We start from the raw sequence: 23204 nt of genomic DNA, 5'->3' as shown, positions 1-23204 counted from the left end.
AGCTTAAGTTATTCCAATTAATATTTAAATCGATAATCGGAAGAATGAATATGATATGTCAATCGATGAATGTATTATGGCTGTGATGTCAATTATCAATAACTTCAATAAGGGCTATTATTGCATTTAAATGCAATTAGCGACTTATTGAAAAATGACAAAAAGGTACCTTTTGTTTGAGAAATTAAGAATTTATTTGACGACTTGTAAATAGGTTAAGAGCATGCTCAAATAATGCAAATTGATTTTTAATGATTTATTGTAATAAGAAATGAGATATTAAAATAAACGTTTATTTTAACATTTGTGTAATGATTTGAATGTCAAACCAGTGGTTCACCTAATTAGCAACTTTTCACATTATTGCTTATTACTTGATTACATAAATTTCTTCGCTACGGACACTGATGCGGATATAAGGTGCATTGGAATAGATTAAAAACATGGTAGGTACCTTTTTTTTTAACTCACAATAACGATTTCGTATCTAAGTATATGACTTGGCAACACCCAGACGATACAATATTTCCACAATTTGACGATATTGGCAATTGAATTGTGTTGTGTGGATGAAAAATATAATTCAAACGCCAAGACCACACAATTAGATTGTGACCAATCTAATCAAATGGTCTGAAAGTAAAATTTCTAAAATTGGATGGTTTCATGGTTTAGTGAGAGTGGAGATTATAGCCAATTTAATTGACTAATCAGCAATTTAATTGCCCGCGCTTATTTAAGCTTATATCTGTCCCATAACTTAACTTCATGTTCTGAGAACACTGACTTCGGCTTACGTCAAAGATTTCATTGTAAATTCTACTTTAATAACTTATCAACATGGTTCAGTACTTATTTCATATGTTTGGCTGAGAACACCCTGACGCCATCTTGTGTGGAGGCTCGCGCGTATTTCGTCAGCAGAGCGTTGACCTTCAGCTTTTCTGTGGCATAACATCTGAAACATTTGAACTTAATAATTAACTTAATATATAATATGACTAACTAACTAACTTAATATTAATATCACTGAAATATTGAAGATAAAGTTACACTGATGCGGGTCCGCGCGGCGCTCCGGTAAGCGAGCGAGACAGCGCTCAGCATGTATTGTACCTATATAGCGATTTCCCGCTCGCGCATCAGTGCAACGTGCGGATCCATTAGCTTGGTTCGATTCTACCTGGTAACAGCAGAGAAAAAATGCAATAAAATTCAAAACTCAAGAAACTCAGAACTACAAAATACATAACTAGTTATGTATCCAATAAGTCAAAGTTACAACTTAAGTGAACTGTATTTTATTTCCCCAGTATGAAAAAAAAACGCAGCTGTTACCAGTGTTACCTATACCTACATAATACAATACACACACTGTGGTAACAGCTAGTGATAAATCACTTACTCGATGTATGGCGATATCTGGTCGACGGTCCACTTGGGTTTGGCCTGGAACAGAACCTTGAACCTCTCGTTGATGTTCTCGGGCAGCTCGGCTTCCGTGAAGCCCCACACTACCGGCGGTGAGCTGCTCTTGTCCACCAACGCTATGCCCCATAGCATTGACTCCTGCCAAATTATATCAAATATCATAAAAACGTACTTACAAGGTACGGACATATACTCAAAGTGCACTATGACCATGAATCTAGTATAACTGGATCGGGCATGAGTGGTGGAGGGAAATGACATGGGACAGTCTTATCTATCTTTCAGTAGGAGTAGCAGAGAAAGCGCTGTTATTGTTTGTCCTTGTCACAGTCTCACTTTTTTTTTTTTCCCATGTGTAATATCTCCGGTGTTGCAGGCGTCCATAGGCTACGGTAACTGTTTACCATCAGGCGCGCCGTATGCTTGATTGCCACCAACGTGGTATAAAAAAAATTAGTATGGTTTATGGTGGGCTACAAATCTAATCGACCAATCATATAGTCGCATTGCGTATGTTCCGTCCCTCACATGCGCACGCGTATAGCTGATCTATGACCAAAAAGTGTGACCGGAAGGAGGTCAAACCACAGAATAAATAATAGTACATTCAAGTGTAAAAACATGGGCGTAGACAACTTACTCAAAAATATGTCCCATAGTTCTCAATTCACCGACATAAGAGCTATGGGACATATTTTTGAGTAAGATGTGGGCACCCTTTTATTTACACTTGACTGTACTACCGTACAGAAACGAAACTTCCTACAAAACCGAAGTTTGACAGCGGTTCAGGGTCGAATCGTGCTATCACTTTCTAATATATGGCACTATCCCTTTCGGCTATTTAAGGTTGTCAAAATTCAAGTCATTATCTTATCTGTGGCCGTGCACGCAAAGGTACGTCAAGTTGTGCCAACCCTAATAATTGCTCGGAGTAATGCTGAGCCGAACGAAGCCGAGTTTGCCCGAAGCGAGGAGTTTCGTTTCAAACTACGTAAGTTTTTAGCCAAACATTTAATTTTTGATACAAGCTTTTATCGCAGACTGTACTTTTCTTTTAACAGTCATCTACTACTCATCGACACGATTCTATCAAACTGAAACTGAATGAGGTTGCGTTGTTTTATCACAGAGTTCCTAAGGAGTAAGGCCACCTTTGGTCTCCATCATAATATCATTGTCATCGATGTTTCATAAGTTAGCCAAATTTTAGCTCAATCAGCTTCAAAAATCCTCCTAGTGGTATTTTGGCTCAATCAGACTTACAGAAGTCTACAGCAAAGCAAAACTATTTTATAATTAACATTGAACTGCTGAAAGTTTGATAGTGAACTGATATTATATAGATTAGTAAATATATAGTTCACCGATGTCATACCATACCATATAAATGACTTACATCTGTAACCATTCCCTCCGGCACCGAATCCCTCCAAGCCTGCATAAACTCGGTCAAATTAAATTTGCCAGCACTCTTCAATAAAACTCTCGCTAGAAATCTGCACACTTTCTCCTGCTTATACTTATAATACCGAACCCCATCTTCCTCTGCAGACTCCTCAGTATAAAACTTGAACATACTTTCTAAAATAGGCATAGGAACTAAGTCCTTCAGACTTTCTAAAGTTATCTCTTTAGATATTTTCTCTAAAGGCCAGGAATTCTCTTCTATAAGGTCGAGCATGTATGATAGAACTCTAAATTCGTAATCGAACTCAAGCAGTCTATGGAATCCGTCTATTTCAACAGCTTGAATATTTTCAAGTTCCTCATCTAACTCCTTTCTTGACGCTTGAACTTCTTCGAAAATCGCTTCATAAGTCAAAAGCGTAGACTTGTCTATAGCATATTCCAGCTCTAAACCTTGAAATCTAGAAGCTTCTAATAGTTTCTGCAGCTTATTTAAACGAGGTTTACACGGTTTTAGCTCGTAATAAGTAAAAAAAGTGTTTATAACTTCTTTATATTCTATTTTTCTTGGCGGTTTGTCGCCTTCATCAGATTCGGTGGATTTGTTTAAGGAATTATTTGATTTTTCAAAAGATGTATCGGAGTCATCCATAGAGTAATTGGCTACGGTTTCATCTAAGCCTGTGTTGGCAGCAAAAAGCAAGTCTGGCACTAATAATAGGCTGTTGGAAGTCTCTGCCTCTTTTACGTCGTATGTTTTGGTGGATGTGCAGAGGACGACATTTTCTTCGGGATCGCCTGGAAGGACATGAAAACAAATTGTTAAACATTTGACCGCCAAAGACGTCAACTGACGCGCGGCAATGGCCCGATATAATCTTTGCGAAAAAGCACATGGTGACTGGCGTTACTATTGCCGTGGATTATCTTAGATCAAATTAGAAAAGACTAACCCCCTTATTCATAAACATCTACATCGGGAATTTTGGTGCAACTAAACTAAACTAAAAACCCCGATGTATGTTCATTAATGCTCTACAAGCCTCAACTAGTTAATTTATGTTTTATCCCTTTTTAGAGTTTCGTAGTTACCTAGAAACCCTTAAATGTAGAGACGCCATGTCTGTCTGTCCGAGGCTTTGCTCAGTGATCGTTACGATTCTAGAAAGCTGCAATTTGGCATGGACACATAAGTCATGCATTGCAACAGAACGGTAAAATGTTTCCCATACAAATTTTGTTTTGTCCCATTAGTGTGGGGTAGGGTAACGTTGGATAGGTCTTTCAAAACGAATAAGGGTCTCCATCCGGTTTTTTTTTTTCATACAAAACCGGTTCCGAATATTTTCGGAAATAATCGCTCTGAAAGAAAAAAAAATGTCCCCCGCCTCTAACTTTTGAACCATGGGTCCAAAAAATATGAAATAAATCGTGAAACAAAAGTTTAATAAATACTTCAATGAAAACTATCGCGAACATAATCGGTCCAGTAGTGTTTGAGTTATTGCAAAAAATCTTCTTTTCTTAGTAAAAAGACGTACAAAGCGCTGCAAAGGTACTTTCCCTTATATAGCCCTCGTTTGGCCTATTTTGACAAAATAGTAACTACGAAACCCTACAATGAGCATGGCCCGACATGATCTGGGCCGATAATTTACACATGTATAAGTCCAAATGACAGACTAAGGCTGCGTTTCCACCAGAGATGTGCGAGGATGCGTAGCGAGCACAGTAGCGACAGCGTGTCAATTCTATAGATTCTTAAAAAACACAAAGGGCAGAACTACCAAGACGAAGGATTATTTGCTAATTGCGAAACTATATTTACCTTTAAATAGCAGTTCATTGCCCTCCTCGATTTCTTTCAGCAAATTAGCATCGAGCAGCATGAGACTGAGGTTTTGTTTCTGGCTGGCGGCGTCAGGGAACCTCAACACCTGGGTCACCTCAGTTAGCTCTGATTCGTGGAGTTTTGCAGTTTTAATTATTTTTCTTACATCTTCAGATGTCCTTTCCTCGCTGTAAAAAAAATCGTTAACGTCGGATCATAAACGTAAACTCCTAAAGAAAACTTGATAGCAAAGTGATACACAGTACGGGCAATATTGCGTGTGGTATTAAGCTAGGCTCACTCTCTCTTTGTAATATTAACAACTGAATCGCGATCGTGTTTGCATGATAAATGGAAAATATTTAATTTACTTTAGTGCTCATTATTTATAAAAAGTTGTTCGAATGATTTTTCCGAAAAGTCTGAAATTTGTTAATAATAACACTGGCAACTTTATGCTATTTTTTTTCTGTGCACTAGCAACACTCAGGGCCTGACCTTTCATACTTTTGACATATCGAATGCGATTTCGTAAATTCTTCACGATTGCTGTAACATAGTTTTTAGTTTAGTTTAAATTAGTAAACGAAAATGTCCCTTTTTAGTGATATTTTACCGACGATACCGAAGAACGATGAAAAGCCGCAAGGGCAGAGCGCTGCCCTGTCCCCGTACCTTAACTTCGATCCTCACTACATACCGAAAATGCAGCCAGAATTCCTGTACCCTGACGACAGTCATATGGCCACTACAGCTAGAAGATCAAATGTAGCTTTACCGATAATTGGAATGTCTTTTATGACCGGTTCAGGTTCGTAATATCATTGCAGTTTTGATTTATAACCTCAAAATTATTTACATAATTTTATTGTGTGCAGTCCTTTACTTATCGGTTATTTGTTAGTAGCGAAGTAGCCAACAGAATCTTAACATGTAAACATTCAAATTTAGTAGATAACTAACTTATTCACTGAATTTACTGTTTACAAGGTCATATTTACTACTTAACCTACACACCAACTAAACTACTTTGCTACACACCAACTTAACAAATAAAAGCATAAAAAATCAATCAATAATGTTTGTTTTTTAGGTTTGGGAACCATGGCTGGTCTATATAAAGGTCTACGAGCGACCACGCTGGCAGGACAGACCGGGAAAGTGAGACGAACACAAGTTGTGAACTACATCATGAAACATGGTCAGTGCCAAGTTTGTTTACACTTAACCTATTTTTTATCAAAACATTCAATCAGGTAGTTGATTTGTGTATAGCATTCCTATAAGATTCACATACATATACTTATGAGATCTATTGGCTGTTAAAATCAAAAAAATTCCAAAGCAGTATGTCAATATACTACTGACAATATATTCTACTAGGTTTGTAAAGAAATCTGTTTATAAAATGTTCTAGATGACTCCTATCTCAATCAAGTCACCCATTTGCTATTTCACAACTTTTCATTTTATGACACTACTTATGTCCACATCAGTGACTAGAAAATAATGGCTTTAGAATGCATCAAACTAATAGTGAACTTTCAAATTTCAGGCACAACAACTGGCTGCACTCTGGGCATTATTGCATCATTCTACTCCTGCATCGCTCTTGGAGTAACCTGGATCCGAGACAAAGAAGACACCGGTAACACCTTCATTGCAGCTGCCACTACTGGCATGATCTACAAAAGCACTGCAGGCCTCCGCTCAGTCGGCCTCGGAGCCGCCGTTGGCCTGACCCTAGCAGGCGTATACACCTTAGTAACAGACAACGACAATATATGGAGCAAAGCACAGTACAACAGATTGTGATCGCACACCGCCTATAGTTATATGTAAATAAATAGACTGTTAATTTAAGTTGATTTAATCGCAATCAGCCAAATGATTCAGTGCGCAGTACTTAGTCAATCCATGTCTGTGCTTGGGTCTAGGCAGGGTCTGGTTGTATAGGTTATGTAAACTTGTAGGTTGAACACAGTGGAATGAGATGACAACTTTATCTGCATAAATTCAGTAAGGACACCTTGAACAGTTATACTTGTGGAATTTTCACTTTGCTCCGTCTAGAAAAGTTAGTTATAGAAGGCTGTAAGTCCTAGACAGCCTACAGAGAAACTAAACCTAGTGTCAGACCCTGCGCATGTGTAGTGTGTTCCTGTCAGCGATCGTGAGCCCGTGTCAACGCAGTAGCACAATTATACAGCCTGTTAAATTTTAATAAAACTCATTATTTGAAAAATTAAAACATTTATTTCATTTACAACTTTTTACATCGATATGCTGTAGCTTATGAAAAGTGACATTACGCTATGTCTCCACCTAGAAAACATTGCGGAGTGAGAATAATCTAATCAAGCAAGTTTGTTAGTACTATTATTGACACAATAAAATGACTTTGTATTTGTAAAATGTAAACCTCTCTGCAATGAAATAAAGTGGTAGACATACTTTAATAAGGTTTAATATAGTTTTGTTCAAATATTTGTGAGAATATTTCACATATTTAATGGCTTTATGTAAATTATAGAAGTAATTTTTGACTCACTTGCTCTGCTCTTCAAAAAAAATTCCATGTAGAGACGTAGCGTCAGGTTTATTTTTAGGCATTTTTCCCAACTTTCCGTGTCAAAATGATTTCATGGATATGTCAGTATTGTATAGTGGAGAAGATGATTATTGTTAGCTTATTTCATATTGAGCAACAGAGCTAGTACAACTTAAAGGTCGGAAATGCAATCCTAAAACATACTTTATACTATTTAACGCATTACACATAGTCCTAATATTATGCATAACATATATTTAATTTTATGATTAAAATGTATATTTTGCACTACAAATTCTCATAATACATTCAACGAAAATTTACATAAACAAAATTATTTGCAAACATGTAGTTTTTGCTAGCTAATTAATTTTAAAATGTTAAAAGAACTTACTACAATTTTGGCACTAATCTTTTTGCAAAAAAGACGCAAGCTGTTGATTCTGGTCGTCCACGCCATATTTGGCTTTTACCTAACTTAAACTTGAAAAGGGAGATTAGGTCACTAGCGAACTGCGGGTTCATTTAGGATGCTGGATAACGCAAATATGAGAAATAATTTGCAGATAATATTACATTAATTGAGTCGCATAACTTCAAACTCGGATAAATCCACTCTAACCTTTTAGGAAATATTCTTAATACCAAAATCTGAGCTGGATTTATCCGAGTTTGAAGTTAAGCGACTCAATTTTTACTTTTTAAAGTAGTAATATCCCTAAAAAGAAAAGGAACGAATTAAATTACGATCCGTTTTCAAACGGAGAAACACAGTGAAGAAATTGCCGCGGACGAGGCACGTTTCAACAGAGTTGCCTCGCGAAGCAGCAAATTTCGTGTCGATTCGCCTATTAACTATCATAAATGGACGTAATTATTGATAAAACAGAAAACAAATAAAAGTAGCGGAATACTACTAACAAGTGATAACATTTATCTTAATGCCCTCTTATTTATTACACTGAATATGCAACCATAATGTGACATATTATTATGATTAAGGCCTGACACGCCTGCTCCTGTTTGATTTTAAAGAACCAGAGACCAGTAAATATTAAAAATCGAGAATTGAATTTATTATCGAGAAAAACGGTACCCTTATAGGATTACTTTACTCGTGTCCGACCCGTCTGTTACAGACTTAACAGTCTTCAATATTTACTTGCCGCTATCTCTAGTACAACTTTGTACCTACCAAAATCAGTATTAACAATGCTATAGAGATTCACTTATTAAGCGCTCAGGCACGAAAGCATCATTTACATACGAAATAAGGTCGATATTTGAATGCAGTAGTGTTACAAATCTTTCTTATCTACATGGTAGACGTTCATGTTTTTTCTTCTGTTAGTTTTACGCAAGTTTCATGAAAGTCTTACTTTATTGAATTTCTTAGAATTCAATCAAATCAACCATTTTTGGTGAATACATAACAATTCGCCCATTTTTCATCAAATATACTTTTGTAAATCTGACGAAACGTTAAGGCGTTTTTTAAATAGGCAGTTTTTCTACCTCCATTATTATCTAATACACTTAATAACTTTGCGTAATTTTTATTATAATTTGATCGAATTCAATAATTCCAATTGTATACATGTATAACAAACTATACAGAATAATATCATATGGGAGTACAATTATTATATAGTACAATAATTAAATTGACACAAAATCTTACATCTAAATAAAGCACAATGTACAGCTACCAATTTAAATCAGAGACCAGTCAATTTATAGACTGCTATTTTCCATACAATAGCGCGGTTCTCATATTTTATTCTCTTTTCTATATTTCACTTGTCTCTGATTTCAAAAATTCAAGTTAACATAGATATATTTATTATAAATTATGGCTGTAATATTGTACATATGTGAGTTATACAAAATAAGTATAAACCTTTCAGGCAGGAATATATTTCATATCACTTTTTACATAACAACCAGTTTGGTTTACTTTACGGCAAAGTCAAAAGGGCAAAAATAAAAGCTATAAAATTCACGTGACATAGGCAGACTGCGCGTGCGTCGATCGCGACGGCGATCAGTGAGTTAGAAACGACTTCTACCCTCCTAAGGCCCACCATACAATAAAATGCAATTTGAAAATGATTCAAATTACATTGAAATAATTAGTACTACAGGTAGGACAGTGGGCCTTATGAGAATACAAGATGTACAGAAAGCTGCAACATTGCATTGACATATGAATGGAATGGAATTAACTAATAAAGTGGCCATGCAGCTGGGTGTACGTTTCTTGCGTGAGAAAATATTTGCCAAAGCCAGTCGCTTTCTAGACGCTAATAGGTTTCTAACAGTTGCCTTGGAATATTAATGCCAAGCACACCGCTTTTGTCGAATCAATGTAAGTCCTATTATGTTTAGACCTGGAGTTGAAATTGGAGGGTCTGACTTGTGGCCTAAATCGAAAATTTTAACTTTAACGATTTTAGAGCAAAAATGGAAAATTGATAGATTTAGTCGTCGAAATTGTACACCTTTTGTTCCGTAATATCTAAATAACAAGTACTCATTGGTTTCTATTAGCATGTCTTCTCATCTTGTCGTCTAATAGATCCATTTTTTTAAACAGACTCACTAAATTAGTAATGTTTTTTTTTCTGATGGACGTTTAGGTAAACGCGCGTACTTTTTATGTCTATTACGTAACAAAAGGTGTACAATTTCACCGACTAAATATATCAATTTTACATTTTTGAGACTAAAATCGATACCGGGTTCTTAAGCAGGGTGTTCCCTTGGGCATTGAAGGGTGCGTCAAGTTGAAGAGAGTACCCCATACTCGTAAAACAGAAGGCCTGCCGCGAAAGTATCTGCCTCTGTATCGCCCTTGCATAATCGAGTAATAGAAAGGCAAATAGAAAGAAAGAAAGAAAGAAAATACATTTATTTAACGCCACAACAGATTACATATATGAAAAAAAGGAAACATACAGACAAAAAACATTAGACGCTAAAATAGGACCCCACTCAGCATAAAATAGACGAGCGAACGAAGTAGTATGCGGAACGCCTTCAGAGTCCTGACATAAACAATTCGTCCCAAAAATAGGGGGCTTCTGTGCTGCCCTCTACAGTAAACGCACGCATCTATACTAATCTCCCTAAAGTTCGAACCACAACCACACCGGTTACGTAAAGCAGTCTCTACTCAAGAGCCGTGCTGTGCTGAATGGTGTTGGCAACTATCAAAGGTTGTTATAAATGGGGCCAGCAAAGATTTTATCTGTCTCTTTAAGGGGTTCCCATGCCCCAATGACCTTCGATCGAAGCCCTTAGTTTTCTAATGTTTTTTGTAGCTTATCATAATAACAGCAATCGCTTTAAGCAATATAGTATCCTATATTTACTTCAAAGTTCATTGTTTTCGAGATATTTGGCATCAAAGTTGAACAATTTTAGGCCAAAAAACTGGTTTTCTGGCCATAACTTTTGGGTTAATTAGTTAATTAAAACCTTAGACACATTTTTAGAGACGTCATAGACGAACCCAAATATGTAGATTTCGTATATGTACTGACTGATAAGATAAAAAAAAAGCATTTGATACTATTTATAGGATTGACAATATTTACATGTTAAACCTATGCTGGCGCCATCTGTAATATATGTCGACCGTCCAATCCCATTACTAACTCATTTTCGTGTATTGGCATCAGCTAAGGGTAGGTAATAACAAATCTGAATCACATGTATGAGGACATAATAGCTACTTACAGTAACTTTAATGAATAATAATTAACCTTATTGTAGCAGGAAAACGTTATTCCAACAAGTTAAGAAAATAAACAAGATATTTACTGGATTCTGTGCAAGCTAACTAAACCTTATTGAGTATGAATAGCAATGGAAGGATCACAGAGTTCTCTGAACATTTTAACTAGTTGCTTTAGAAAAAACGAAAGCTGAATCGTCAAAAAAATATTCCCTATACACCTCTTGCGTCTTAAACCAGCTGTTAAGTGTGCATTAACTCTCCTAACAGCAAGGGATAGCCCTGCAGTAGCTCAACTGAATTTTGCAGTCTGCGCTGCAACCTCTCAGCCTCGAGGCGCAGCATTCTTTGTGTCACAACCCTGCGTTCAGAATACTCTTCATATCCTCTGGCAAAACACAGTTCAGATCATCCAAACGCCTCGCTAGCAAAGTCCGAGTGTTATCTGCTACCGGTGGATTATTTTTCAACACTTCCCGCAGCTTTAGAACCATATCCACAATTTCCACTTCCTTTTTACCTACTGACCACTGTTTCAAGTCACTCTCAGCTAACGCCTCAAGCTGTAAAGCGTGTAGCTTGTTTGTTAAGTTGCTATGCCTCTGATGAAACCAGGCACTGAAGTTTAGAGTTTTAAAAAAGCTTCGGTATAGACCTATCCAGTCTCCTTTAATACCGGATGTCAGTTGTGGCCCGGCCTGCTGTAGTGTTGCAAAAAAGTCTTCCGGGTTAAAAGGGTTCGGTATAGGAGGTGCTCGGAATGGTGATATATTCTTTTGCAATGGCATTAGAGAAGCCATATACCTTTCTAATGGTATCATGAAGCTTTGAGTTAGTTCTAGCAGATGTCTCCGCACCATTGCAGTCTGGACTTCTGAAGGACGGTCAGACTTTATCCCGTTATGTAGCTTCTTGATTATAGCTTTATCTTTCTCCAGAAACGTTTTATACTGTGTGTAGACTCCTGGTGCTGTGTCTAGTAGCTTTATATTACCCACTTTCCGCAGTTTCGATTTCATAGATGTCGGGTCACCCAACTTGATAGTGTGGGGCCAGTGTTGCAATGTTTTCGTGAAGAATGGATTTGTTACGCCTAAAATTACGCAAGGCGGGTTGTACTGCTTTCTGGTAAACTCTTTGAATTCACTGTCATGTATTGTGAAATATGGTCGGTATTCAGCAGCGTATGGAAGAGGCTGGATTAGGTGTGTTAGTGCTTGGACAAGTGCTGAGCACTCTGTTGGAGAACTTGCCATGACCACTATAGGTTCCGCAGTTAGCACAAGTTCCCAGAGCAAATGTAAGTGTGATATAACAGTTGACAGCGCATCAAACACGTTCACATCTTGTATAGAAGCTAATATATGAGGTACATTGGGAGACATGACTTTAGCTATATCTGAACGTGTGATCTTACCAGTTTGTTGATTAGGAATGTATGATTGAAAAACTGTGCCCAAAACGGGTAGTAGAACATTCTGTCCTGCGTCTAGAACTGGCCATCTATTTATATCATGGCAGGCAGCTTCGAGACTACTCTCACCTTCTTCAAAATGCTTGGGCGCGATTAGTTGAATAACCTTGTAGAACAGGTTTATAAAGGGAAGCCGCGTGAGTAGAATGATGCTCTTCTGGAAGTATCCTCGGGGCAGCGACGGCTCTTTACACTGACGGAAATAGACGAAGCCCCAGTAATGCGTCGCATCTGCGCGTAATGTCGGCACGCTATCCTCGTTATACAGTAACTGCTGACGAGAGAGCGGCGCGCGTGACCGTAGCCGCACGTGAAACTGTGTATCCCCCATACAACCCGAGTTAGAGTCGGGGAACGCCAAGTAACAAATATTGCACTTTTCTTGATCTGTCAATTTCACCCCTGGGGGGTAAACACTCTCCATCGCCTGCCCCAACTCCAAGTCGAACGTGACCACACATATGCAGTGCAGCCAGTCGGAAAACCTGCTCCACTTTGCCTGGAATTCCATTTCCTCCGTGGAAATGTCATTGTCTTCGAAATGTAACCCACAAGCCATGACTGTTACTGTAAACACAGACACATAACTACACTTTTAATATTTAACCACACTTTATTCCACATATTCACGGTGTTCCATAGTTTTTCGGGATATATGCACATATTTTTACGCGTGTTTTCATAGTAAATTTATAAAAACAATCAGAGCCCGCACAGAGCGTAACAGCTGTTCCATCAATATGGCCGCGCGCGCCATTCGCGCCAAAACGAAAGTTTGGTTCGTCTCATTTACAGAAATTTTAAACTTTTCATGTAGCAAAAGTGAAAATCATACATAAAACACTTACCCGTCTTCCATGTTGTTAAGTCTTAAACACAAAAGCAATGAAAATCTAACAAAAACAGGCGAAAAACTAGCAAAAACCGCCGAAATAGCTGCTTCAAGCAATGCTTTATAAATAACGGCGTTTTGTTTATGCATCGTTCAAACAGTTAACAAGTTTAGTTCTCTTGAATAAATGAAATGAAATGAAATGAAAATCTTTATTTCAGGTCTGATCGGCCCATATTTTGTTAGTTTACAGTTCTTAAAAATATATTAGTAAACACACATAAATTGTAAAATAAATTAATTAAAATTAAAATTATAAATAAATTAGCTTCAATTCAATAACATTTGATAAAAAATTACACATCCATTAAATTCCATTACTTTACATTCAAAATTTATAAGTCAATTAAATTAGATCTAATTACATTAAAAATATAAATACATTAAATTAAATTACATCAACATTATAAATTTTAAAAAAACACAATTACTTGACATATTGCCAAACCGATTCGACTTGCCCAACCCAGTGTTTTTGAATTGGACAGTCGAATCTGCCTGCAATCAATTTCAGAATGCTGTTGTGGCTATTTCTTACACGACTCCACATGGATGCAATTTTTTTGCGCATGATTGCATGGAAGTCATCCGTTCGGGCCTCAGCAAACATGCCTGAGGCACTGCACCATCTTGGTAGCCCCAACAGCATTCTGAAAGCATTATTATATTGCACTCTTAGGGCATTATAAGCTCGTTTAGTATACTTGACCCACAGGCCGCTCGAGTAAAATGATTGGCTGTAGGCTTTAAATAGCGCAATTTTTACATCTGTAGAGCACTTCGCGAACCTGCGGGCCAGCATATTACTCCTCACTGATAATGCCCTACGCTCTCTTTCTATGTCTTGGTCATCACAGAGATCCTCAGTAAGTATGTGACCAAGATACTTAAAACTTTGCACAACTTGCAGGACAACCCCTCCAAGAGTAACGGGAGGTACAAAATATGGCTTAATTTTACCTGCTTTAAAGACCATCACCTCGCTCTTGGAGATCAAGCCGTGCGAGTGCGCGGCTATAGGATAAAAAGCGTTTAGTTTAGACAAAAATGTTGCCACATAAAATATATTGCAATCCTAGACAGATATAGTTGGTCAAACCAAATTGTCAGTAAATAAGAACAAAACAAACTATACTTATCATTTTCTTTTGGGTGCGTAAAACAAAGATAGTATGATTCTCTCTGTCTATGTTTGAAATAAGACAGTCCTTTGACAAACTATACTCACTAATCCTAGTACCTCAGAATAATGACTAACCTAGTACTCACGGATGTAATTGTAGTCCCATGAGCAGGACGTAGCTATCTTCTAAAATGAGAGAGCATGATTATAGCCCTCTCTCGCTCTTATGGGACTACAAGTAGGACCATGATCATGAGTACTAGGTTTTATGTCACTGTAACTTTGACAGTTGATGATTGTCCATGACGTCAAGATCCTTATTTTCCCTTTAAATTTTCACTCGTCTATTTACGGGCATAAGTTTTGTTTTTGTTGTGAAATCAAACGGAGCTGCAAGATTTTGACTAAATTAGTACAAACTCGTACCTTTCCATCGTGGTAAGTTTAACAAATACTCAACGCAATAATCAATTCGTAATATGTTTATTGACCCATAATTATTTCAGATAAATATTGCGTCATTGTTGTTTCTAAATTATTGCGTCAACTTTTGCAGTTTGTTGCTCCAGCGTGAGACAGGGGCCTGTCGCGTTAATGCTAGCGTGGCGTGAGGATCTGTGAGCGGTTTTGATGATATTTGAGGTCTCTGAAGACAGTTGCGAGATGCCTCCTGTAAAAGGGAGACGCGGAGTCAGTGACGCTGATGATGAGAGTGACGATTACAGGAAACGCAGGGACAGGAATAACGAGGTGAGCCAGGACTATCACAATAAAATATGGTGCAAGCTCGTGCAAATTTATTTGCATACACAAATGTGTTGATTAACTTCAAACTCGGGTAATTCCATTAGACCCTCTCAGCAAATATCTACCCTATTACCTTTTCTTAATACCAAAATCACATAATCTGAGATAGATTTACCCGAGTTTGAAGTTAAGCGACTCAAATTCAGTTTCAATATGCATTTTTTTATTTATTTAACTTACTTGTTTTATGCTCCTGTGCAATTTTCCAGAGGTAACCTTCTATTTTTTTCTCTCTTCAAGCATATTTTACTGTCTCTATAATCATATTCAAATAGCCCCTTATGTATATCAACATTGTAAAAAATATTGTCTCTTGAAAAATTTGTCAATAATTTGACATTTCAATGTTAAAATCGATTTTTGTTTTTTTGGCAGTTTATGTGTGTACTCTTACATCTCAAAACAAACTTTACTTTATAACCAAAGAGAATATATAGGATAGAGGATTACTGTCATAGTAAATTTTGTAGTCTCAGTAAATTTACTGCCTTCTATCAACATGCGATTAAAACTAAAAATAAAAATGTATATTCTTTCACTGATATGTGTTAAAATTGTTAAATAACAAACAAAACCGTCTACGCCATCTAGCCGAGAATAGGCCAAAGGTGTAGGCGCCATCTGTGCGAGAATCAATTTTTCTTGATTTCTGAGGCACGTTTTTTCCTTAGACTGTATTCATCTTATACGGAGTTACGTAGGTCTTTGCCATAACTAACAAGTATGTATTTTTCCGCAGGCAGTAAAAAAGAGCAGATTCAAGTCAAAGCAGAGAACACAAGAAACATTCACCCGAGTGAGTAAACTAAAGGCAGAGAACCAGATGCTAGAAGACAAGGTCAAGACCCTCACGAAAGAGCTCCAGTTCCTTAAAGAGTTGTTCCTGGCGCAGGCCACCAAGGCACCGAACCCTAAACTAGAGGGTGTTGATCTGGAGAAACTTCTAGAGGATATACCAGATGAAAAGAAGTAGAATTAAGGGGAATTTACATAGAACTTAGGACCATCCCACACTAGCGTCTTTTCAGCGTCGGCGTCTAGTCAGCGCTATGGAAAATGGCGTCGCTGCGCAGTTGCGTTGTGTCAAGCAGCAGCTATAGTTGACTAGACGCTGACGCTCGGGAGACGCTATAAGGAGAACTTAATATTGCCCAACACATGCCAGTACAAGCTAAGCTGCTTTGAACGAAAATTTCCTTGCGAGGTGGGTGTCTCATTCTCAGTGGACCCGCTTAGTCAATGCAATTGAAAACTATTTTATACTTATTAACCTTTTCGACGCCGCGTCAAACACAAAAGCTGTCACTCAGACGCCACGTCACCGAAGTGTCAAAACTGAAATTGAACTTTATGCACATGCACGTAGGTCTATGTTGCTCTGTGGTCTGTGACGCATTAATCCGTCTTTGGCGTTGGATCTGCGGTGCCGATATATCCGTCATTGGCGTCCAGAAGGTTAAAAAAATAGTACTAATAAAATTTGGGTTGAACTGAATTTTTAATGCTTTAGGCATCACAGATTAAGTAAGTTAGTTTAATAAGAATTGTTTTATTTAGTACAGAGTACATTTCGATATATTATGTATGTTTGATGGAATAAGAAAACATCAGTTTATCTTATCGTGTTCATATTATATTGTAGTAAGATCATATCATATTTAAGTTCAAAATTTATTTATTTGGTAAATATATCTACAAATTTCTAGACTACTAACATGCTCAAAAATATATTGACATTCTTTCTTTCTTATCTTTCGTTCTTGTTGAAACAAGACTTTGTTTCATCAATAACCGGAAAAATATTTTTGCATGTTAATTGTTGTAGAATTTTTGCTGCAATCATGCCTGAGTTCAACCAAAATTGGGCTTTTTTAATGTAAAGTAAATATTACGTACCTAAGACCCGGATTGATTAATGATTATGTAGTAAATTACAATTTAATTGTTAATCAAAATTATTTCAATGCACTATGTTTTATAAATAAGGTTTTTTGATATAATATGCGATTTTATATTTATACTAAGATATTTATTTATTTATTTTCGGAGAACCAACAGCTATCAATTATACAATAGTTATATGACAAAATAAAATAAATGTAGAATTCGTGTTATGTTTTATTTATAAATCATTTATATTATACAAAAAATAATAATGCTAAATGAGCAAAAAATTATACTAATAAATAAAAAACATAAAAAATCTGCTTCATTATTAGATAGACGTACGTCAAAGTTGCAAAAATATGTGTACACGACTTTATTTGTGTTCTATCATTGTTCTATATGTGTACATATTTTTGGCACTTCGTCCGTGTCTAAATTTAATACCTTGACTGTACAAACACAACTATTAAATATGGTGCAATATTTATATTATTGACGTAAATACGAAAATAGTCTTCTGTAGAACATATAGGCACTACATAAAAGGGGAACTTCTTAGGTTTTTTTATATCGTAATAAAACAAATTAACTTTTCAATGTAAATATAATGTAGGTATTTTAACCCCAGGTTCAAATTGTCTACCTTATCATAAATAAAATAAAATCTTTATATAAAACGGATTTATAAAAAAAAATTTTTGCCATACTAGTAATAACATTTCGAGTATTAGCAATAAAAAAATCATATAACTATTTACAACAGTCAAAGTATCACATTTTAGCGTCTATCAGAAAATTTAAAATTATATCCTAAAAATAATAGATAAGATGATCTACATTATACAGAAAGGATCTTACATTTCAAACCAAGTCATCATACTTGTATCTCTCCATAACGGCGAAGTCTGTGAGCGCCGAGTGGCGAACGAGCGCGACCACCGTCGTCGTGTACCGCCGACACTGGCGCCTACGTGTTGCAGTATTCTTTGGGTATGGTGCTTTATGCACATGACCGTCTCCCATCTTCCCCCTGGTTAATAACCTCTTTTAGCATGTCCCGATTGACGGTATAAAAAAGTATTACAGGAAAAGTGTAATTGAAAGAAATAATCCTTATTAAATTGTTAACAGTATTTTATACATTTTACACGTTTCAAGAGATTTAAGCCTTTGTTTGACAAGTAATCGTAACATCGAAGTCATAGTGTGTAGTGGTATCCCTAGATGGCGTGGCGCTCACTTCCACACATTGATAACTCCATCCGCGGCCGCGCTGACAAGGTACGGCTTGTGGCCCTCCACCACGGCGAGGTCCGTGAGCGGCGCCGAGTGCTGGAACGAGCGCGACTCCACGCTGCGATACACGTTGTCGTCTAAGGCCGACACTGGCGGCTTCGACTTGCAGTATTCTTGGATGACGGTGGTGCCATCTATTATGCGGCTCCTGGAAATACCCAAAGGGTAAAAACGGGACCCTATTACTAAGACTTCGCTGTCTGTCTGTCTGTCCGTCCGTCTGTCACCAGGCTGTATACAGAATTCTCAGTCAGCAGAACTGTAACTGATAAAGATTGCCCTAAAAACGATCGGGGTAGCGAATAAAAAGTTTTAAATGGCGTCATTATTGGTTATATTAGGATGTATCTCACTTTTTTCCCAACGGTTCTTATCTTCCTAGTTTCGAGTACCGACCTGTGTTGGTGTTGTGCCGGCGGAGCCAACGCTGTGGAATCCTCAGCGCGCGAGAGGCTCCAATATCTCAGCCGTTGGTCTGACCCACCAGTCACGAGCCACGGCTGCCCGTCTGTGGTGCCCGCTACACCGCAGCTTAGGTAGTGTGATGCCTGAAGACATTCAATGCATATTAGAAGAGAGAAAAGGGATGAGATACAAACTTCAAAGTGTAGTCCCATGAGAGAAGAAGTGAATGAAAAGGGAAAAAAACGTAGACTCCGAGAGACCGCACTAGTGTGCTGTCTCTGTCTAACAGTCATGTACCCACCGGCGCCTGGTAGTCGAGCGGCACGGGTCCGGCGGCGGCGGGCCACAGCGCGTGCGTGCGCTGCGTGCTCTCCAGGCACCACGCCGCCGCGTCGCGGGCTCCGAGAGACCGCACTAGTGTGCTGTCTCTGTCTAACAGTCATGTACCCACCGGCGCCTGGTAGTCGAGCGGCACGGGTCCGGCGGCGGCGGGCCACAGCGCGTGCGTGCGCTGCGTGCTCTCCAGGCACCACGCCGCCGCGTCGCGGGCTCCGAGAGACCGCACTAGTGTGCTGTCTCTGTCTAACAGTCATGTACCCACCGGCGCCTGGTAGTCGAGCGGCACGGGTCCGGCGGCGGCGGGCCACAGCGCGTGCGTGCGCTGCGTGCTCTCCAGGCACCACGCCGCCGCGTCGCGGGCTCCGAGAGACCGCACTAGTGTGCTGTCTCTGTCTAACAGTCATGTACCCACCGGCGCCTGGTAGTCGAGCGGCACGGGTCCGGCGGCGGCGGGCCACAGCGCGTGCGTGCGCTGCGTGCTCTCCAGGCACCACGCCGCCGCGTCGCGGGCTCCGAGAGACCGCACTAGTGTGCTGTCTCTGTCTAACAGTCATGTATCCACCGGCGCCTGGTAGTCGAGCGGCACGGGTCCGGCGGCGGCGGGCCACAGCGCGTGCGTGCGCTGCGTGCTCTCCAGGCACCACGCCGCCGCGTCGCGGGCTCCGAGAGACCGCACTAGTGTGCTGTCTCTGTCTAACAGTCATGTACCCACCGGCGCCTGGTAGTCGAGCGGCACGGGTCCGGCGGCGGCGGGCCACAGCGCGTGCGTGCGCTGCGTGCTCTCCAGGCACCACGCCGCCGCGTCGCGGGCTCCGAGAGACCGCACTAGTGTGCTGTCTCTGTCTAACAGTCATGTACCCACCGGCGCCTGGTAGTCGAGCGGCACGGGTCCGGCGGCGGCGGGCCACAGCGCGTGCGTGCGCTGCGTGCTCTCCAGGCACCACGCCGCCGCGTCGCGGGCTCCGAGAGACCGCACTAGTGTGCTGTCTCTGTCTAACAGTCATGTACCCACCGGCGCCTGGTAGTCGAGCGGCACGGGTCCGGCGGCGGCGGGCCACAGCGCGTGCGTGCGCTGCGTGCTCTCCAGGCACCACGCCGCCGCGTCGCGGGCTCCGAGAGACCGCACTAGTGTGCTGTCTCTGTCTAACAGTCATGTACCCACCGGCGCCTGGTAGTCGAGCGGCACGGGTCCGGCGGCGGCGGGCCACAGCGCGTGCGTGCGCTGCGTGCTCTCCAGGCACCACGCCGCCGCGTCGCGGGCTCCGAGAGACCGCACTAGTGTGCTGTCTCTGTCTAACAGTCATGTACCCACCGGCGCCTGGTAGTCGAGCGGCACGGGTCCGGCGGCGGCGGGCCACAGCGCGTGCGTGCGCTGCGTGCTCTCCAGGCACCACGCCGCCGCGTCGCGGGCTCCGAGAGACCGCACTAGTGTGCTGTCTCTGTCTAACAGTCATGTACCCACCGGCGCCTGGTAGTCGAGCGGCACGGGTCCGGCGGCGGCGGGCCACAGCGCGTGCGTGCGCTGCGTGCTCTCCAGGCACCACGCCGCCGCGTCGCGGGCTCCGAGAGACCGCACTAGTGTGCTGTCTCTGTCTAACAGTCATGTACCCACCGGCGCCTGGTAGTCGAGCGGCACGGGTCCGGCGGCGGCGGGCCACAGCGCGTGCGTGCGCTGCGTGCTCTCCAGGCACCACGCCGCCGCGTCGCGGGCTCCGAGAGACCGCACTAGTGTGCTGTCTCTGTCTAACAGTCATGTACCCACCGGCGCCTGGTAGTCGAGCGGCACGGGTCCGGCGGCGGCGGGCCACAGCGCGTGCGTGCGCTGCGTGCTCTCCAGGCACCACGCCGCCGCGTCGCGGGCTCCGAGAGACCACACCAGTGACGATTGTCCACCGCCAAACCCGACTATACGACGGACACGCTCCGCTGTAACAGACATTCTATTATTGAACACGATCGGGCAAGTAAGTAAAAAGTTTAAAATGGCGTCCCTTTAAAATAGACTCGCAAGAATTCTCGGGTTAACACAATCACATACGATCAAATTGAATAGCTATAATTGTATTTTGAAAGCCGTTTTACTTCACTCTTATTCTTCATTTTGGAAATCGGTAGTTTTATTCATAAAAAGTGGGCTCGTATCAGTCGTATCCTAAACTACAACTGCAAAATAGAATTTAGATAAAATTCATAAAATTCCCCATTGTCGAGCAGGTAGGTATATGTAAAATATTAAATAATGTTTGATGTAATGGAAAATTAAATATCCGTGAAGAATGTTGTACTTACAATTAGGATGGCGCACAGAAGTAATGGGCAGCTGGAAGCGCAGGTCCCACACGCATATAGCACCGCTGGAGGTACCCGCACACAGGTACCCGCCTCGCGTGTACATGCACGTATACACGCCTTGTTTGAGGTCGCCTTGGAGCTTCCATGCGTTGCCTACAAATAACATCGATGTAAATGTCAGACCGTGCAGAATTTGTAAACCAGAGGAAACCAAGTATAATAAGTTATCCTGGTCAGTCATCACCAAATTGTAAAACGACCTATTTCCAGATCAATCTAAAGGTGGAGAGGAGAAAGGTACCGCACCGACTGGACCCAACCATTTGCTGCGTCCTGCAACACCAACGACGCTGCTGTATGTGTCCCGATTACGCTACCTTACGAAGGTCGAGGAGATCGTGTTAATGTCAACAACAAAAATAAAGAGTATAGACTTGATGTCTATGATATTTGTCTGTCAATGTGAAAACAAATGAAGGTGTTTTTTAGATTGTATGAGACGCCATTGTGATGTAGTCTTACTTAAAGAATATTATACTTTTTTGGTGTTTAACTAGCTTTTCTTTCCTGCCTGGAGCCCTAATCCTAACAGGTTACGGGCCCTTGCACGGAAAGTGGTAGAGAAGTAAAATTACGACAAATTTTACGCACATTAGTGTCGTCGGTTCTAACAAGCCGAATAAGAAGAAGTAAGTCGTAATGGAGAAACTGGAGAGCAGCAGGACCGTAATACTCGGCGAAAATAATTGGCTAGCATGGAAGCTACAAACTAGTATCGTGTTGAAAGCGAGAAAATTATATAAAGTAGTGACAGAGGTGTCTTCGGAGACAAGTACAGCAGCAGAGAAAGAAAAATGGGATGATTTAGACAGAAAGGCCCAAGAAGTTATTGTTTTAAGAGTGGAAGAGGGAGTTTTAAACTATTTAGCAACATGCGAGACCGCAAAGGAAATGTGGGACAAGTTAGTCACTGTTTACGATTCTAAGTCGAAGGTGGGCATCCATTTAGTACAGCAGAAGTTTTACAACCTTAAATATGAAGCGCCCATGGCAAAATATCTGTCAACGGTTGATGAAATCGTTAATAAACTGAAGTTGATGAAGGAAGAAATTTCAGAGAAGATGGTTATAACTAAGATTCTCATGAGCCTACCAGAGTGCTACAAGCACTTTATTTCTGCATGGGAGTCAGTCGCAACAGATGAGCGGACTTTGAAGAATCTTCAAGCGCGTTTAATGGTGGAGGAGGAACGCAACGGAGCTAGTAAAGCCCAAGCCGAAACCACGTCCACCGCACTTCTGAGCAAACATAACAACGGAAGAGTCATCAAGAAGGGTGATAAAAGTGAAAGTTTAAAATGTTTTGAGTGTGGAAAGGTGGGACATTTTAAGAATGACTGTAGAAATAGAAAATGTAATTATTGCGGAAAGGTAGGGCACCTTTTTAAAGATTGCAGGGCAAGACAACACTTAAGAGTATCGAGGGCTCCTAATGCCTACATCATGGAGAGCTCTTGGACTGGACGTGCATTTGTGATGGATTCGGGAGCCAGCGAGCACATGTGCAAATCCAGGGAGCTCTTCTCTAAACTCACAGAGGTGGTAAATAGATGGGTTACTGTTGGTGACGGCAACCAAATAAAGGTATGTGGTGTTGGTTCTATAGAACTGAAAGCAAACAATGGCTGTGAATATATAGACTCAGTATTGTTAGATGTGTTGTATGT

The 23204-nt window shown here is 40.4% G+C and overlaps 5 protein-coding genes across 5 annotated transcripts in view; 2 read left to right on the top strand and 3 right to left on the bottom strand.

The window, feature by feature from the left end:
• Positions 1-117: 117 nt before the first annotated feature.
• Positions 118-13414, bottom strand: LOC134750866 (sister chromatid cohesion protein DCC1). Its single transcript, XM_063686104.1, has 5 exons — positions 13285-13414; positions 4670-4860; positions 2831-3639; positions 1406-1569; positions 118-958 (listed from the first exon to the last, which is right to left on the bottom strand). Exons 1-5 carry the CDS (start codon positions 13293-13295, stop codon positions 853-855), a joined length of 1281 nt encoding a protein of 426 aa, XP_063542174.1. The 5' UTR covers positions 13296-13414; the 3' UTR covers positions 118-852.
• On the top strand, positions 5163-6923 carry LOC134751190 (mitochondrial import inner membrane translocase subunit Tim23). The gene is made up of 3 exons (XM_063686564.1): positions 5163-5483; positions 5766-5873; positions 6228-6923. The coding sequence occupies exons 1-3, from the start codon at positions 5264-5266 to the stop codon at positions 6485-6487; spliced, it is 588 nt and encodes a 195-aa protein (XP_063542634.1). The 5' UTR covers positions 5163-5263; the 3' UTR covers positions 6488-6923.
• On the bottom strand, positions 10232-13181 carry LOC134751301 (protein DENND6A). The gene has a single exon (XM_063686687.1). It carries the CDS (start codon positions 12993-12995, stop codon positions 11316-11318), a length of 1680 nt encoding a protein of 559 aa, XP_063542757.1. The 5' UTR covers positions 12996-13181; the 3' UTR covers positions 10232-11315.
• Positions 13415-14747: 1333 nt separating the features above from the next.
• LOC134750857 (CCAAT/enhancer-binding protein gamma-like) lies at positions 14748-17365 on the top strand. The gene is made up of 3 exons (XM_063686092.1): positions 14748-14889; positions 15008-15201; positions 15998-17365. The coding sequence occupies exons 2-3, from the start codon at positions 15082-15084 to the stop codon at positions 16229-16231; spliced, it is 354 nt and encodes a 117-aa protein (XP_063542162.1). The 5' UTR covers positions 14748-14889; positions 15008-15081; the 3' UTR covers positions 16232-17365.
• A 306-nt stretch (positions 17366-17671) lies between these two features.
• The window catches only part of LOC134750858 (phosphoinositide 3-kinase regulatory subunit 4), a 45292-nt gene continuing 39759 nt past the window's right edge, over positions 17672-23204 (bottom strand). Inside the window, exons 28-31 of the mRNA XM_063686094.1 lie at positions 21475-21630; positions 20948-21111; positions 18838-18989; positions 17672-18589 (exon numbers count right to left, since the gene is read on the bottom strand). Of these exons, the coding sequence (XP_063542164.1) occupies positions 18382-18589; positions 18838-18989; positions 20948-21111; positions 21475-21630 (680 nt within the window). The 3' untranslated portion in view covers positions 17672-18381. The remainder of the gene's footprint in view (positions 18590-18837; positions 18990-20947; positions 21112-21474; positions 21631-23204) is intronic.

This window comes from Cydia strobilella, chromosome 21, assembly GCF_947568885.1.
Source record: "Cydia strobilella chromosome 21, ilCydStro3.1, whole genome shotgun sequence".
NCBI classification, from domain to species: domain Eukaryota; kingdom Metazoa; phylum Arthropoda; class Insecta; order Lepidoptera; family Tortricidae; genus Cydia; species Cydia strobilella.
The sequence above is the reverse complement of the archived record's forward strand: the minus strand, read 5'-3'. Positions and strand labels throughout refer to the sequence as shown.